This window comes from Canis lupus, chromosome 27, assembly GCF_003254725.2.
Source record: "Canis lupus dingo isolate Sandy chromosome 27, ASM325472v2, whole genome shotgun sequence".
In the NCBI taxonomy this organism is placed as follows: domain Eukaryota; kingdom Metazoa; phylum Chordata; class Mammalia; order Carnivora; family Canidae; genus Canis; species Canis lupus.
In genome coordinates this window covers 25,678,801-25,697,789 of record NC_064269.1, presented here as the reverse complement: position 1 = coordinate 25,697,789, position 18,989 = coordinate 25,678,801, and the positions used below count along the sequence as shown (strand labels likewise).

The 18,989-nt window shown below is 36.5% G+C and overlaps 1 protein-coding gene across 1 annotated transcript; it reads left to right on the top strand.

Annotated features, from left to right (window-relative positions):
* Window positions 1–41: 41 nt before the first annotated feature.
* GOLT1B (golgi transport 1B) lies at window positions 42–13,556 on the top strand. Its single transcript, XM_025455316.3, has 5 exons — window positions 42–217; window positions 5,994–6,085; window positions 7,641–7,819; window positions 8,715–8,796; window positions 11,120–13,556. The coding sequence occupies exons 1-5, from the start codon at window positions 193–195 to the stop codon at window positions 11,156–11,158; spliced, it is 417 nt and encodes a 138-aa protein (XP_025311101.1). The 5' UTR covers window positions 42–192; the 3' UTR covers window positions 11,159–13,556.
* Window positions 13,557–18,989: the final 5,433 nt, after the last annotated feature.

Genomic DNA, 18,989 nt, shown 5'->3' with positions numbered 1-18,989 from the left:
GTGATTGGTCTATGTCGGGGGCGGGCTTAGCCAATGGGAAGCAGCCTTGAAGCGCGGGTGGGGGGTGGCTGCGTGTTTCCGGAAGACGTGGCGGCTCTCCCCGGGGCTGTTTCCCGGCTTCTTTCCTCCCGACTTTGCTTCACGCCCTGGACGCCCCGCGGTGCTGTGGCCGCTGCCCTCCCTGCTGCAGCCATGATCTCCTTAACAGACACCCAGAGTAAGCGCTCGCCCCGGGGTCCCCGCCTGGAGCCTCGCACAGCCGTTGCTCGAGCCCGTCTCGGCCGCCCACCCGCCCCTCGGTCCGGGTCAATGAATGAAGCTCGGCGTCGGGGGCGGCGGCCTGCTGGACTGAGCTGGGGACGCGGGACCTGGAGGGCTGCCTGGAGGGGGCGGGAGCTGGATTGGCGGTGGCTGGCCTGGCTGGGGGGAGGGGGGAAGCCTTCGCTGAGTGTCGGTCCTGCCCCGGGGTCTCGCCGCTCTCGCTGCCGGGGAGATGGGCGCTTGTTCCCGCAGATGGCCGCGAGAGAAAGTTGGGTGCGCGGTGCGCGGTGCCCGGGGCTCACTCTGGGGACGTTTGTGCGCATCACAGACTTGGGGTCCTCTACAAGTCACTGGCCGCTTGTTTGGGAGATGGTATTTTAAATGTCATCTATTTTAGGTGTTGGGTTTGTGTGTGTGTGTGTGTGTGTGTGTGTTTTAATATGCTTACACTTAAACATTTTGAATATTTTGCCTTTTACCACCTCTGGAAACAACTTCCCAAAAATTCCTTGAAACGACTTCACTTTTCTACGCCTCACCTTTCCACAGTAGTAATAATCAGTGAAACGATTGCTTTCCTTCATGTTGTGTATTGTGCTCTGCGGCTTTTCATTATTTTAGCATCTCTTTGTGCCTGAGATAGAGTTCCCTAGGCGTATCTTACGTCTAAGGTTAGCATTGCTGTTTCCTTTTATTTCATTGTAACATTCCTACTTTTCTACCCTATTGTCAGCTTTTATCATTTTCGTATTTACATATCTGCCCAACCGTGTGGGTCCTATCTTTTAATGGTCGTGATAGTTTTTTTTCGTCTCACTTTATCTGCCACGGTCTTCATTTTTTATTCTGCTTAGCTTTGATTTTCAAGATTTTAAGAACTAAACAGTCTATTAAAGTGGAGTCTTAAGGTTTGGATTGAAGTCATGGATGACTTGAACTTGAGAAAGCCTCTAAGGTTATATATATATATATATACACACACACACTACCTCCCCAATCAGGCTCCTCATTCTGTGGTTGGATAGGTCTGCACCTTAGAGCCACCTGCACTGACCGAGGAATGGTACCCATTTTGTTTGTTGGCCTCACCTGTTGTGATCAGAAGATACATAAAGTCGGGATCCCTGGGTGGCGCAGCGGTTTGGCGCCTGCCTTTGGCCCAGGGCGCGGTCCTGGAGACCCGGGATCGAATCCCACGTCGGGCTCCCGGTGCATGGAGCCTGCTTCTCCCTCTGCCTATGTCTCTGCCTCTCTCTCTCTCTCTCTCTCTTTGTATGACTATCATAAATAAAATAAAAAAAAAGAAGATACATAAAGTCCTTTTTTTTTTACTGTTATAATAGAAACTAGCAATCATATAAAGACATTTCTTTTGATTTTACCAAGTGCTTTCATATAAATCATTAAACTGAATTTTTATAAGAGTCTTATAAGGCAGGGAGAAATATATCTCTTTTATAAATTAAAAGAGACTCAAAAGAAATTCAACGTATGGTCGTAAGGAAAGTGACAGAAAAAGGCTTTATCCCAGGTCTGCTGGCTCAGAAACCTTTGTGTTCACTGTACCCTTCCAGCATCGAAGAAAACTAGATACAAACTTTGAGATTTGTCTTAGAATAGTGTGTTTTTTTATGGCAAGGATAGATAGCAACAGTAGATATTTATCCTATAAAGTTATGCATTGATTTTTTTTGAGGGATTGTGTAGTATATTGAGTCCATTGTCTTTGTGATAGTGTTTTGTTCCTCTTGACTGAAACCCAAACTTTAAATTGTCCAAGAAAATAAGAATTGTATACCCAAATTGCTAGAACTTATTTCTAATTCTGCTAATTAGAGAAAGCACTTAGTCTCTGCACAGCTTTTCTAACTGTAAAATATTATTTTTCCTTTCTATCTGAGTCTGATTATTACATAGATTAAAAATACGAACTTTTTATTTATGCTTTGCAAAGAGATTCTCTTCTATTGAAGACTTCTTATAGAGACAAGCATCTGATTTACATTCTTCCACAATCCAGAACAAAGGGATTGGGTTGAAATATGGGCAAATTACAGAGCATTCTCCTTCATTAAATTGATGAAGAAGACGAAATTATATTCTTTATTATTTGCCAAATGTTTTAGGTAGGACAATGGATTGGAACACAAAACGATTAGTTTAACTGCAGAAATTGGCCATCATTCAAGTGATTTGCAAAGATTATTCTGGTATTCTGATTCTGGGAGAGGGTGACTGAGCACCGAACAGAATAAAAAGCAATTCATGATTGTTTTAAGGGGTTCTATAATAGCACTCTCCCCATCCCTCTCCATAAAAACACAAGATTTATTCAGAGGGACAGAGTAGGGTAGTTCCCATGCTGCCTCTAGATCTTTACTTCATTATGTCACATTGCCTGAAATTCTCCCATGATCTTCAGTTGAGTTGTTCGATTTGGTTGATATTCAGTTGAGTTCCTTACTATGAAATTTTCTATTTTTTAAAAGGCATAGAAGGAAAGAGAAAGCTAATATTAAAATTTTCAAATAAGGGATCCCTGGGTGGCTCAGTGGTTTAGCGCCTGCCTTTGGCCCAGGGCGCGATCCTGGAGTTCCGGGATGGAGTCCCACATCGGGCTCCCGGCATGGAGCCTGCTTCTCCCTCCTCCTGTGTCTCTGCCTCTCTCACTCTCTCTCTATGCCTATCATAAATAAATAAATAAATAAATCTTCAAAAAAATTTCAAATAAGATATAAAAATGCTAACAGTGATTGCTGTTAGATTAAGCATCTTTCCTTATAAAATTTTCGTGTTTTTTTATTTCAGACAAATTTTATTAAATTGCTTTTATCTGATTATTCTTTAAAGAAAAAACCCACATATATAGGCAAGAGGAATGCAGTTTTGATAGTTGCACAGCGAAAGATAAATTTATTTTACTAAGTATGATTCTGGTGGTGAATAGGCAGCTCTGTGTAGGGTTTTATTAACCAGGGGGCTTATGAATGTGTAGGCACCGGGAAGATGGGAATTCAGGATGTGAGGAAGGGCACAGTGAGGCCAGTTAGAAACTTTTGGTCCGTTTAAGCCGGGAAATACTTGGCAACATCATGCCAGTACCAGTTCTGGCAAATATGTAATAGGCAAATATCTCCTCCTGGGCTACACTGGGTGAAATAGTACCAATATTTTGGTGCCCATGCTACAGTTGTAAGCTGTGGAGTCCAAAACTGAGTTTGAATTCTAGTCCTGACTCCACACAACCACCACTTTTCCTGCCCAACAGCCTACCTTACTACCCCCTGCTACACACACACACACACACACACACACACACACACACATATACATTTGATTCTATGAGCAAGGATAAGTTATGAAACTCTGAGTCCATGAAACATAGAGCTGGTACCATTTTCACCTCACAGTTTTGTTAAAGGAATTATAACATATTTGTATAAACATTGCAGTGGATGGGAAACCATATCCAGATATTGTCTCTTTTCACTGCAGTTGATTTTTAATACTTCTACTAATTCCTACTTAGTTGTTAGATGACAAACCAATCCTGTTAAACTTGAGTCACCCAAAGATGATTCCCCTAGAAGTTCCGTATGCTCTAGTGCCCTTGAGTTTTATTTAATTAAATATAGTTAACCTGAAAAAAAATTCTGTGGGAAACAGTGTGATGTAATAGTTAAGCACAGGGTCTGAGTTCAAATACTTAACCAGAAGTGTGATTCTAGACAGAGTCATTTCTCTAAACCTCAAGTTGCTCCATCTCTAAAATGTTGTAGTCACACCTACCTTGCAATAGTGTCAGGAGGATTAAATTACATAAGGCTTGTAAAGTACCTCATAATGGATAATTCATGGCAAATTAACAGTACATAGTAGGTATACTTCAATATAATTTACTTTTGATGAACAAACATCTCAAAATGTTGGAGGTGCCTGGGTGGCTCAGTTGGTTAAGCATCTGACTCTTGATTTTGGCTCAGGTCATGATCTCAGGGTCATGAGATCAGCCCTGAGTTGGGCTCCCCGCTCAGTGCAGAACCTGTTTGCAATTCTTTGCCTCTCCCTCTGCCCCCCTCCCACTCCTTCTAAAGTAAATAAATAAAATCTTGGGGAAAAAAAAAAAGATTTATATGTAATCATTAGGATGATTTATGAAAAGGTAGAAATTAGTCATATTCAAATAACTCAACTGCCAGTGACTAAATCCTAACTACTAAATTGTTAAAAGATGGAATTTTAATTGTTCCTTTGTCCATATTTTCCTCTAGGAAATTATATCTGACAGCTAAACAGTTATTTGATCAATTGTCTTAAGGGATTTAAGCATGAAAGCATTAGCCATTTTCATAGGATTTTGTGTTTGTGGAATAAACTCATCAGTATATTTATAAACCAGTACCTGAATTCTTTTAGACTAACTTTGGGGGAAAAAAAGGTAGTTGGAATAGGAAGCAGTAGTTAACTATAAATTGAGGAGGTGGGGGATGTAGAGAAAGGTATATGATAGAAGTTTTCAACTCATCAGAACATTTTCCAGGGCTTAAAAATTTTTTGAGTAGCTATGACCTAGATTTTGGCTTTCTGGAGCCAATGCCAAAAAGTTAAGTAACAGACCAGAAATCATTAATAGTGTATTTAAAATAGGGTTTCCAAAAATATGGTTTCTGCTGTTTCATTATTTCATGCGGATAGTCTGTGTCTAGGTAAAATAACGATTGGTAAGTATTTCCTGAGAGCAAAACTAAAATGACCAAGGGGGTGACTTTGTGGCTTATGCTTTTAGGATTAACAGAAAAGGACAACTGTAATCTTAGAAAGTTAAGAATCCTCAGGCTAAAAAGATAAGACCAACAGAATGTAAAGGTAATAAAATTACTAGTGTTTTATATTAAGGATGAACATAAACATCAGTGCTTACACTTTTTTTTACCACCGTACACTCAGTACGTAGAAGAGATTCTGGCATCTAGGAGTTGATCAACAATTTTTTGTATTTGAATGAAAAGAGTAAAACCTCAGAATATTAATATTCAGTAGAACTGTTCTTTGAAACTTTTGGAGAGCGGATTTTAGGACTTAATACACTAAATGCATTAATGGGTTCATGGTTTAGATAATTTATAGAAGATAAATCCATACCATCAAGAAGTTAAAAGTAATGCCTAACCTCCTGAAAATTAACTTATGAGGAGACACTAATGTGATTCTCAAAATATTGCCATTGTGAGAAGCAGTATATCATGGAGTAGAGTATATTGTGCCGACCTACGGTAGCATTACCACTGAGTTAAAGAAGGAATTAATTTAAGAAGGGAAAGGAGTAACTGTAGATATTGTGCATATAAATAATAGTCATTGAATATGAAAGGACATAAATAGTAAAAGAAAACCCTTATACTTAGGTCTGATGCCAATGGAGTTCTTGGGAGGGAAAAAATATATAATCAAAGGTTTAGAATCCTGATTATCTTTCCTGTGTTTGTTTATGAGAAGTGCTATCTTTCATACAAGGATAGAAATGTCCATTTATATTTTAAATTTTGGAGTTGTTTGCTGATGTTAATTTATTATAGAGCTTAATGAATGTCATAAAGTTAACCTGCAATGTGGAGGACCTATTTTCTTATATCAACCAAAAGAAAAACTGAAAAATTGTCTTACTTAGTTTACGGGGATCTTAATGTAACTTTTGTTTTTCTCTACCCTTAACTATATAACTTATATTGCAGAAATTGGAATGGGATTAACAGGATTTGGAGTGTTTTTCCTGTTCTTTGGAATGATTCTCTTTTTTGACAAAGCACTACTGGCCATTGGAAATGTGAGTTTTTCAATAGATATTTTAAGTAAATCCATAAGGAAACTGTAATTAAAATGAATAATTGCCTGCTATTAAATTTGAGGGAAGTAATTCACTGTTACTCAGGTATTACCTTCTCTTTACATCAGAAATAAGGCTCCTGGGTGGCTCAGTCAGTTAAGCATCCTCCTTCTTCTTAGGTCATGATACCAGGGTCCTGGGATCAAGCCCCACATTCATCCAGGCTCCCTGCCCAGCGGGGAGCCTGCTTCTCCCTCTGCCTGCTGATCCCCCTGCTTGTGCACTCTCTCTCTCTCTGTCAAATAAGTAAAATTTTAAAAAAGAAAACTATTTAAACAAAAGGTAAGCATTTAGAGATTTTTGAATGACTACTCTGTTGAGTGTTGGTTATGTAATATCAATGGATTAAATCCAGGCTGCCTCTAGATAGGAGTTCAAAATAGGTGACTTGGTAGCCCCCAAATTTCTTAATATGTTTGACTTAAAACATATGACTTGAAACATTTGGTTCAGTAGTATAAAACAAACAGATCTTTAAAACCCATTTAAACCTTTTAATATATCTGTATATTAACAGCCGACTTGCCAAGAAAGGTGTGTGTGTTGTGTATTTGGAATGTGCTTTGTTGTCCATTGTGAAGATTGTACAAGAGTTCTAGAGATAAATCATAACCTTTTTAAGAAGACAACAAAGTTAATAATATTAAATATCTTTGAAGTGTATATTACCAATTACCATAGGGCTTTTAATTGGAAATTAGAATATATAAAGGATAACTAATCAAATTTATATTTTAATTAATAATATAAGGAGCACTGCTATTTGAGCCTATGAACCTTAACCATTAGGCTCAGTCAGTACTTGGTTAAAATTTTCATTCAAGGTAGTTACAAAAAAAGGCAAGTATTAGGAATAAAACCTGGGGGAAAATAAGCTTTTAAGAGATCACCATTTCTTGCTCACTCTCTGAAAACATACAAAATATATGTATATTTGAGAATATACAACTTTATTTTTATTTCTGCTGCCACCAGATATTCTGGGATTAGTAAGACTAGAATCCTTTTCCTGGCTTTACATAGTTTCTCCTATCAGCTTAGCCATGTCAGTATTTTTCCCATCCATAGGCACTCCTGTAGCCTGTGGTGAAGTGTGCAGAACCAGGAGTACCTCCAGGTGGCATATTTTTATGACCAGCCTTCCTCTTTTGCCCAAACACTCATCTGCATAACTAAAGCCGTCTCCATTTAGCTTGCCTGGGAGAACCATTGCATATGTACATGCCCATTGATAACATTTGATCTTTCTTTGGTTCTTTTTCTCCATTTAATCAAAAAAGAAGAGGACTGAGAAGAGTGGAATCCAACTTCAACTTTCACATGCTTAACCCACTCCTTGATTCTACCTCTTGGCGTGCATCCTCAGTTCCACAAGCCAGTTGCCCACACTAAGAGCCAGATGTGCTGCTTTTTATATTAAGCTTTGACCTTGCTTTTCAGAGTTATGCAGTATGGTTAACTACTTTTTCTACCTCCCTTTTTCTTTCTCTTCTAGGTTTTATTTGTGGCTGGTTTGGCTTTTGTCATTGGTTTAGAAAGAACATTCAGATTCTTCTTCCAAAAACATAAAATGAAAGCTACAGGATTTTTCCTGGGTGGAGTATTTGTAGTCCTTATTGGTTGGCCTTTGATAGGCATGATCTTTGAAATTTATGGATTTTTTCTCTTGTTCAGGTAAGGCAATTATTTTCTTTTACTTTTTCTCCTTTAATAAACCAGTATGTCAAATAATTATTACAAAAACCCAGATATTTGCATTGGCATGGGTACAAAGACCATAATTTTCTCAAATGGATTTTTGTTTACATTGAATCTTTTATTGAGTCTTACTAGATAATTCAGTCAGCTACAAAAATGTTTATAAAACCTAGATATTTGCCAATAGAATATATATTATCTTATAATTTCAACGCAATAAAATTCGTTTTATTGGGGTTTCAAGGCACTGTCTTTCTGTTAAGGCACTTTGCTATTTTTATCAGCTAAACAATGATACATACATATATGCATACAGCATTTTAATACATCGCACCTGATACTGCATAATTATTGCCACTTGGTGACAATTCGTTTAGTACATATTTAATACTGAATACACTATGGTAGATTTTGATCAGTTAACATTTACAAATGCTAGTTGCCAAGTGAATAAACAGTAGTCTATGTGAGAAAATACCTTTAAATAAGGTTGGTTTAATTATTTATTCAAGAAATGTATATCCTTTGTCTTCTATCTGCCAAACGCCATTTTATTCATGGGAGAATGAATTAGTATCAAATATACTTTAGAGAATCTCTCACTTCTGATATGGGAAAGAGACAAAAAGATACCAGCAGGATATAGTAGTAATGCGTGATAGGTGTATAAGCAAAATACTATAGGAGTATAATTAAGAAAGAGATCAAATTCAGGGAGAGGTAAGAAACATTACCACTAAAGGTAACATTTGAAATGTGAAGTCTCTAAGACATTTAAAATTTTAACTGGATCCTTTCTTTTTTCTTGGTTAGCTGTTGATTTTGATAATAAAGAATCTTTAAGTTCTGAGAACCTTTTTCCTTCTTCCAGGGGCTTCTTTCCTGTGGTCATTGGCTTTATTAGAAGAGTGCCAGTCCTTGGATCCCTCTTGAATTTACCTGGAATTAGATCAGTAAGTTATCATGTATTAGAAATAAAATTTTTAAACCATCAATATCAAGAATAATATTCTTTGATGCTTTCTACTCCTAGAAATACAAGTAATTGATACCTAATTAATAATAAGTTTTTTTATTATGATATAAATTGTCACGTCACCATAGATCATGGTTACCATGAATACCAGAGAAAATCATCATTGCTAACCATAAAAAAACCTGAAATTGATTTCCCTACATCCATTTTTAATACTATCGGTTTTTTTACTTTAAATGTAATTCAGGTTGGTATGCTATGCTACCTTTTTTTTTAGTTCAAGACATTTTTCAATTAACTTTTACATGATTTCTAATTTTAGAAGCTATTATGTAAAAAGGACATCATTATTTCTAATAAATATTTTCTTTCTTAGACTGTGTCACCAAATAGCGTGCATTAAGACAATTAAATCAAGCACTATTATACTGGAAGTCAGATGATAAAATTCTGTTCCCAGCTCTCTACAGTTTGAAAGATCTCATTAAATCTCTTCCTCCAAATTGGGCCATCAACTTTCTAAAGTTGTTTACAGATGTTTGTAGATGTTTCTAGAGTGTTTCTAGAGAGAGAATCCATAGCATTTACTAGATTATCAGCTAAAGGATGGCTTACCCACTGAAGAATGAATAGGTTTTGCTGTAAGACAAAATCTCATTTCCAACCTCAAGTCGATTTTAGAGTCAGAATTTTACAGCCTAGGGGCACTTGGGTGGCTCAAGCCAGTTAAACATCTGCTTTCAGCTTTTGCATTTCCCAAGGTCCTAGGATGGAGCCTCATGGTGGGCTCCCTGCTCAACGGGGAGCCTGCTTCTCCCTCTCCTTCTTCCCCTCCCTGCCCCACTCATTCTCTCTCTCTCTCTCAAATAAAATCTTAAAAAAAAAAAAAAAAATACAGCCTAGGTAACAACCTAGATATTTGAAGTTACCTTTGGAGAGAGATTGTTGTGCTTTCTCTCCACTTATATTTACCTTAAAATCCTAATGAATCCATGGTACTTTCTTTTTTTCTTTTTTCTTTTTTTTTAAGATTTTTTTATTTATTCATGAGAGACAGAGAAAGAAGAGAGAAGGAGGCAGAGGCAGGGAGAAGCAGGCTCCCCATGGAGCAGGGAATCTGATGTGGGGCTCAATCCCAGGACCCTGGGATCACGACCTGAGCCAAAGGCAGCCACTTAACCTACTGAGCCACCACCTAGGTGTCCCTCCATAGTACTTTCAAAGCAACTCTTAGTTTCATGTGCCAATCATCTATTTATAAGAAGATAAAATGTTGGAATGTGGGCTTATAGGGGGTATGTCCTGATTTCATTTGCATTAATCTCCAAACTCATACTGTATAGTCAATTTTGTTTTTACTTAATGGCTTTTGGATTCACCGAAACTTCGTTATACAGTTATAGTCATTATTCACGTCCTTAATTTAAGGATTCTTCAGTATTTGCATATATAGACACTCTATGCTGTAAATTATGTTTCCTTTTATTATTACTTCATGGTTCAGTAAAAATGTGAATAGTGAAATGAAAGGAAGGGTTAAGCGATTGCTAGATATTGATAGTGTTATGACCACTTGGGTTACATAACTTTTAATATCTCCACTAATTATTTTGTTTCAATATTCGCATCACCATCTGGAATGCTGAAGAAGGCCCAGTTGCTTTACATTTGGGGTGGAGTAGCCAAAGTAAATAACCACTTAAATTAATGTGTGTTAAAATTTATATTCAGGAGCTATAAATTTATGCTTGCCTCATTACATCTATTTTTAATGTCATTACCACTTGCAGTCTGAAGCCCAGATTACACATTTAAAGTATTTTTAGTCAATAGCTGTTGTTAATTATTGAACTTAATGGAGTTAAATCTGTTTGTTCAAAGACTACATAGGCCCAGAAGAGATCCTCAGTAATGGTCAGTTGAAATGCCTTATTGGGTTCATTAATGCATGAATGGCTGACATCTCAGCTTTTCATTTTTTAATTTTTTGTTAAGCTAGCAGTGTTAATTTCATTTTATCCAATTTTTTTGTTCATTGTGTTGTATTTCTCGTGTTGTACCCTTAAAGTCATATGCATAACATGTCATGCAAAAACTACCTTAGAAAAGAAAATTTTTTAATACACATTTATGTGTCAGGAGATGGTAGTGAGTAGTACTGGATTAATAACCATTGTCAGTCATGCCTTAAATTTCCACAAATCTTATAAAGCTGGGTTTTTTAATCAACATTTAAAATGTTGATATGTTTTTATAATGCTGTGGGTTTTCTTTTAATTATCTGTTTTTTCTTCTTGCAGTTTGTAGATAAAGTTGGAGAAAGCAACAATATGGTATAACAACGAATGAATTGAAGACTCATTTAAAATATTGTATTATTTATAAAATACTTTGAAGAATATTCAGCACAAAATTAAATTACATGAAATAGCTTGTAATGTTCTTTACAGAAGTTTAAAACGTATAGTCTACAAAGTACCAATAGCAGTTAATAAAGAGGCAATGAGATCAGGCTTCTAATCAAGTGATCTAAGAAGTCAGCAAGCAAACTAAAGGAGGTGAATCTATGTTACAATACTTATTGAAACTCTTGAAGGCAATTTTTATTGTTTATCCACAATGTGTGAAACAGCCATCCTTGGAGAACTCTGCTGCCTGTTTCTTTTCTTATATTGGAGGTGCTGGAGCACTGTAGGCATTTGCTTTTTAGAAATATCCACTGGAATGGTAAAAGTATTTCCAGTTGCGCTGTGTCTCTGAAAGTGATGCATGAGTTAGATTGGATTATGTCATTTTAATGTATTAAAACCAAGGAAAACCCAGTTTTGATGTATGAATCACTTTTTTTTTTTTTGTAAATGTATGGTAAAAATAAAACATTTGTGGTTCTTCTGATTCTTAATATTTTAAAGCCAGATGAAAATCTGAACTAGATATTCACTGTCAGAATACGCAGAGGTCATTCTTTATAACTAAACACTCCGGAACTACTTCTACTTCCTGAGAGTCTGACCTAATTATCTGTATCCTTCGTTACATGTAAGCATCTAACAAAAACCATGAAGTAGTCTGTTACGTGCCTTGTTTCATTGGATAGTCTTTTCTTTAAGATACCAAACGATGCAAACCAAATGGATTTTTCTGTCATGGTGTAGTTTTTCTTTCTTTTTTGTTTTATTGTTTTTATTTTAGTAGTGATGTTATCATTTTACTTTTCATAAATTAAATAACTATTGATAATGTTTACTTTAAGATGTAATATGTTAAAAGGTTAAACTTATATTTGGTAAGAGCTTTTCATGTAAAGTGGAGTTTCCCTTTATTTTTAGCTTTTTCCTAACAAAAATCAATATGCATGTTGAATGCTTCATAAGATCACTCTTCATCTTGAATTCATGGAGAAAATATCTGAATTTCACATGCTAAAGTTAGTTTATTATAATTAAATGGGCTATAGTTTCTTAAAAATATGACACTAAAAAAATGTGTTGTTTTTTTCTACCATTGATGCTTGACTGACAGTGGCCATTTTTTCATTAGTAGTTTTCCGACATGGCAGCTTTTCTGGTAGATGTAAGAACACATTTCAACAGCCATAGTACTATTTGTTTTACCACTAATGATTGCACTTTTACTTTTTTAACAGTTGCAAAGCTTTTTAATGCACAAAATCATAACTGAAATTTGTGATTTTTATTTACAAACATGTCTACAAAATATATCACAGCTTATGTTATTTTAGTTAAATCTCGATGCACAGAAAACTCCCATCCTTGCTTGTCTAAAGAAGGAAAGACTTGGTATATAGTTTAATGGTTCAGTCTTGTGGATTACTGTCTTTTGGTACTGGCATTTGACTTATGACATAATCTGTGAAACTAGATGATATTGACAAAATGAGACTCCTACCTCAATAGTTCATGGAATAATAAGAGACCTAGTGTTGTGTCTAATGTTCTTCAAAAAAGTAATATCCTCATTTGGAGAGTGTCAAATATATACATATTTTGGGGATCGACTTATACAAGTTGCCCTGTAGGACTCTTATACATATTTTTGACTGATCCATATTATTTTCAGTGGCTAGATAATTCTATCTTTTTAGAACAAGAACAATATCTGCTAATGTAAGGAACATCTGTATTATTTAACTCCTTTGTAGACATGAATTTCTATCAAAATGTTCTTTGCACTGTAACAGATCTCTTTTTCAAAATCTTACTTCAGAAGTATTATTAGAAGTTGGTGTGAAGGATTTGATAATCTCCCAGTCCTTAGTAAGATTGAGAGGCTGGAGCAGTTTTCAAAGAGTCCACAAGTTAATTTCAAATGTGAGTTGGGGACTGCTTGGCAGCATTGTATATTTCTTACTCAGAACCACTGATGAGGCTCTATTTTTAAACATATTAGTCTTCTGACAGAAAGCACTGTACATTATATTGTTTCTTCCTTTCCAAAATTAGCCTTCTCTCTTTGTGACAAAAATGTACTTTGATTATTGCTATAAAGATGGAAGAAAAGATCTAATACTACTTAGCCTTAAGTGTACCTGGCGTTGTTCAAATGTATTTTCTGTAACAGAAACATACTTGCAATGTTTTTCATTTCCCCTTATAAATTGTAATTCCTGAAATATTGCTGCTTCAAAAAGTCTCACAGTCAGAGTATATGACCTAACAATTGAATATTGTAAATACACTTGTCTTACCTCTCAATAAAAGGGTACTTTTCTATTAATTGGTGGTTGTCTTAGCTCGGGCTGCTATAACAAAATTCTGTAGGCTGGGTGGGTTAAACAGATCTTTATTTCTCACAGTTGTAGATGCTGGGAAGTCCAAAAGAATCTGAGGATAAATTCAGTTATTGTTGAGGATGCTCTTTGTGGCTTGCAGATGACTGCCTTCTTGCTGTGTCCTCATATGGCAGAGAGCTTTAGTCTCTTCATCTTCTAAGGACACTAAGCACATCATGGGGAGGTTCATCTTCATAATCTCATCTAAACTGAATTGCTTCCCCAAAATCCCACCTCCAAATACCCTCATATTGGTGGTTAGGGTTTCAACATACTAATTTGGGGAGAATATATATTCAGTCCTTAACAGTGGTCAACTGTATATTTATGATGGAATTCTAAAAACTAGCATTGCATAATACCTCATTTTTTTTAAATTAGCCTTATATGCAGTTTTCCTTTTTTCATAAAATAGTCATCACATTTTCCATTGCCAAATTGTTTAAATGTAATCATAAATAGAAATGGATGCCAGGTTTTAAAAAAAAAAAAGTGGACAGTGAATTTAGAAATAGTGGAGGAATGTTTCTTTTTTTCTCAAAATGGAAAGAATAGTCCAATATTGAAATCTTTGTGACAAAACTACTTCAATGTTTTGATTATAAATTTTGGTAATGCTAAAAATCACTGGCCGTGTCTACCACTTAAAGTACCCAGTAAGTACCTATTGAATCTAGTACTTGAACTGCAAGCAGGTCTTGACTATTGCCTGGTGAACCAGAAATCTTAAATCTGTTTTACAGACCTCTTTCTGACCTTGTCCTCCGTACTGAAAGTTTCCCACCTTTACCCTTCTGCTACCTGTACCCCATGTAAGAGGTAGGATACAAAAGTAGAGTGCCTGGCACACTTTTCCACCACCTTACCTTTACTAGCTCTCAAGACCTAATCAAGAATAGTTCACTTCTATCATGTCTTTCTTGATCTGCTATAGCAAAATAGCTGGTCCATCCTTGTCCTCTCATAGAACTTTTCACTTGTCTATATTACTTGGTTACAGAAAAGAGATTCTCGAGGTTCTAAGTCTTAAGTAAAAGGAAGACCGTAAACACAGCAATGAATGGGGAGTTTAATTTTTGGATAGCAGGACTTCTCTGTGCCCCTGAATCTGACTGGTAGCCTTCTGAGGAAGTTACTTCTGTTCGTGAGCCTGCTGGTCTATGGGGCAGACCAGCCCGGGCATAGAATTAAGCCAAAGTAGAATATTGAACCAATTGAGCTCATTCATATCATACCAAAATCCTTCATTCTGTCATCAAAGAAGTAATTTGCAGTTTTTATTATCATAATAGCCATATTATCCATGTAACTTTACCCAAGATAGGAACTGTTTTCTATATGAACACAATACTAAAAAAAAAAAAAAAAAAAAAAGAACACAATACTCACTAATCTTGGTAAATTTACAACTTGAACAGTGGCCATTATTCTATAAGGACCTGGGCATGCTCCAGTCAACTGGAAGAATTCAGATAAAGTCAGTGATACAGGCAAAATGTTCCCCATTGACTATATGCCTTTAAAAAGGGTTTATCTTAATTTGTCCAGTGCCCATTACCTGGTCATAATGTCAGCAGAACAAAATTCAGTGGTCTTATCTGTCAAGGCTTTTATCAAGTAACTTTTCTGAGCCCACATCTAAGTTTGGACCTGTAAAAGCCCTGACGTTGTCATTTAACAAAATCCTATTAGGAGGCAATGCCATTTTAGACAAATGCATTCTAGCACATTGCTTTTGATAAGACTACAATATTGATAATCTGTCAAAACCATTCTCACTGCTGCATATTATACTGAATATGGCAGTTTTGATGGAAAGCATCTACTTGTGAATTCATTACTGAAACTTTTATAAACAAACTACATCATATGTTTATCCTTAGAGTTGTAAATTCAGAACACAGTTTTATCGGTGACTCATTTTCCTGTCCCTCTTTCTAAAATGTTTCTGATTTTTTGGTACTGAGAGGGGGAGATCGGCATTTTGCTTGTTTGTTAGGTGACCTAGCAACTGGGTTTCACTTACAAGTTCCTTTGAGACAAACACATGTATAATTTTATTTCTTTTATTGTCCTTTTCTTTGGAAGTTGCTGTAATGCCGTGAAATTAAATCCTAAAATCGTGAAGTCTGACATTTAAAAAATACTAGATTTTATCCAGTTTTGGTGTTAATCTATTAGTCCTTAGTTTTTAATCTTTCCCCTCTCCTAAGATTGTTGGAAACACTACAGTAACAGCTTTGGCTCCTTCTGGCTTGATTTATGCCTTAAAGGGAGTAAAGTTTCTACCTACAGACTACTTTTCTCATTTACTAACCAAACTTCAGTGTTCATGTCTTCACAGGCTGGTAAGTCTAAATATCAAGTGCTCAAATCCCAATCTCTCTTACAAAAGTATTTGCAGATACCAAGTTTATCTGTTCTCTCCCCAAACTCCTTGATATTTCTATGGCTAGCCATTCTCCCAGCTACACAGACTCCAAAGTTTCATTTTTATCACTAATATCCTCTAAATCTTTACTATTCGAAATATCCTAGGATCAGTAGAGTAATATCTATCAGCATCACCTGGGAGTTTATTACAAATGCAGAATTTCAGTGGCTCAGACAGTTGAGTGTCTACCTTAGGCTCAGGTCATGATCCCAGCATCCTGGGATGGAGCGTCGCCACCCCCACCCCTGCCGCTCAGCGGGGAGCCTGCTTCTCCCTATCCTTCTGCCCCTCCTACCTGTTCATGCTCTCTCTCAAATAAATAAAATCTTTAAATAGAAAAAGAAAAGAAATGCAGAATTTCAGACCTCATCCCACTTGTACTAAGTCAGAATCTACAACATTCCCAGGTGATTCACATACATATTAATTCCTGAGGAACTACTAACATTTAGAGGAAAGGGATTATCTTTCTTATTTACAATAGCTTAGCATATGGTGAGTATTCAGGTCCTTGTTCAGTATCTGCCTATATATGTAACTGTTTCACCTGGATATCGACATTCTTTGCATCCTTTCCCTGTCACATTCTACACATTTCTTCTTGCAGTTACCTTCTTTTCAGCATCATCAATGTCTCCTCCTGATCATCTCCATCAGCATATGTGTTATGCAAATGGTTTGTTAGTTGTCATTAGAGGAAGCCGACAAACCTGATTTTAGCAGGACACTGCAGGTGGTATCACCATCCTGGAATCTGACTTCAGCACTGTAGGCAGTATTGCCCCCACAAACAGGCTTACCACAACCACTGCTGCACCAGAAAATGTTTCTCCTGATTCCAACTTCATCCAAGCTCCCAATTTCCCATCTGAGGCAGCGTGTCTGATTGGGGAAGCCTGTTTCATATACCCACATCCTACCTGTTAGGGTTGCTGACAAAGTAAGTGTCTGGCATTTTCACCTTGTACAATGAAGGAAGCCTCTGCCTCCCACAGAGATTCAAAATTCCATAATTCATAATTTAAGGCATTTTAGGAATTCCTTAAAAATGAAAGGGTTCAGATATTACCAAAAGGCAAAAAAATAATACGCTTCCACTACTCTCAAATATCTCATCTTTAAAAAAAAAAACAAAAACTTCATTTTCCTTTCCTCCTTTTAGTGAAATGTAGTGAGGCTAACTTAAAAATGCTGAACTCATCCTTATTTCCTTATATTCTATTTCACTAACAACACACTCCAATCTAGCTTATGTTCTTAAAAACCTTCATATTTCCAAATCCAGTGCACACTTCCTGGTGCTCATCTGACATGACCTCTCAACAGTGTTGGATATTCTGTTGGCTTCCATGGTCTTGTGACCTCTGAGAATTTAACTTTTTTTTTTTTTTTTTCTGATGGCTTCACCTCAATTTGCTTTCCTGGCTCTCCCTCTGCTCATCTCTAGATGTTTGTTTTCAGAGCTCTTCCCTCTCATCTGTCCTTAACTCCATTCACTTTCTAAGCGTTCTTGTTCAATCCCAATCATTTTCCTGCCTTAAAATTCTTACGATTCTTAATTCTTAAACTTGACCATTTCTGCCTTTAGAAAAAATCTGTAGGCTGGTGGCCTCTTTGCTGAACTCTGCAGAGTTTCACATAGCCAACTGCCTACTTCACACTTAAGCTTAATGTATGCTTCAATTTTAATATTCAAATTTAATTCACCTCTCTTAACTGTCTCCTATGAACACTCTAATTTCAGTAAATGGCTTTATCATACCCAGTGTTTAAGCCAGAAACCCAAGACGCATCCTTGATTTATTTTTCTTGGACTCTCACATCCCATTTATCCACAGGTTCTATATTTTCTACCTCCAACACACACCCCAAATTCATTTATGGCTTTCCATTCCCTGCAAGTATCACCCAAGTCTAAGCCATCATCATCTCTTGTTCATAACCGTTTCCCTATGAACTGGCCCATTTCTCCCTCTCCAACCTTATTTCAAAGTGCTCTTCCCTATTATCACCCCTTAACCCACTCAGCTTTGGCCTCATTGGTCTCCTCCCCATTCCTCAAACAAGACATTCTTTGCCATCCCAAGATTTTGTCTTTCTTTCTTCTGCCTGTTACACTAATTCTCACTCTGACTCATCTCATGTCTGACTCTACCTGATATTACAGAACCCCCTCAATGCTGCCTTCCCTAAAGTACTCCACCACTTATGATATCGCCTCACTTATTTTTACTTCATAAAGTATTTAAAACATTTTCAAATTACCTTATTTACCTGTTTATTAATTTACAATATTTCTCCTCTGACTAGAAAATAAGCTTGAACATAGCAGAGACCATGTCTTTTTAATGCATGGCTGTGTCTCTTGAACTAAAAGGAAAAATGTTTGATACGTAGTAGGCATTCAATAAGTGTTTATTAAATAACTGAATGGATATATAAGTGAAGGAGTGGTGTCAAATTCCATCAAGATTCCCTGACCTTTTTATTTTTACCCAAAGGATTCATCTTTAGTCATCAGTGATAGCTTGATAGCTAGCTACACAAGACAAGTTTGCTTACTTGATTCATTTACTTCTGATTCAGCCTGGGCTTGTTAATAATTTTTTCTGCTACTAATAAATACTTTGGGAAGCTAGTGGCAAAAGCAAAAGCAATGATGCTGATATATTCAGAATATCTCCTCACCGATGTGGTCAGTATCTAAATAAATGATGTCCACTCATCAATCATTTATTTACTTCCTGCAAACAAATCTCCCTGGAAAAATTGTCAGATCCTCTCAATCTTGAATATTGACAAGAATTCCCTATTGACTCCCTAACTCTACTGAAGATCAGGAGGGGTCCCTGACACTAAGATTTAAAAGCTCCACTCTCAGAGCAAGATTAGAAAACTGACAGGTAAAGTTACAGTTATCGCAGGCTCTGGAAAGGAGCTGAAC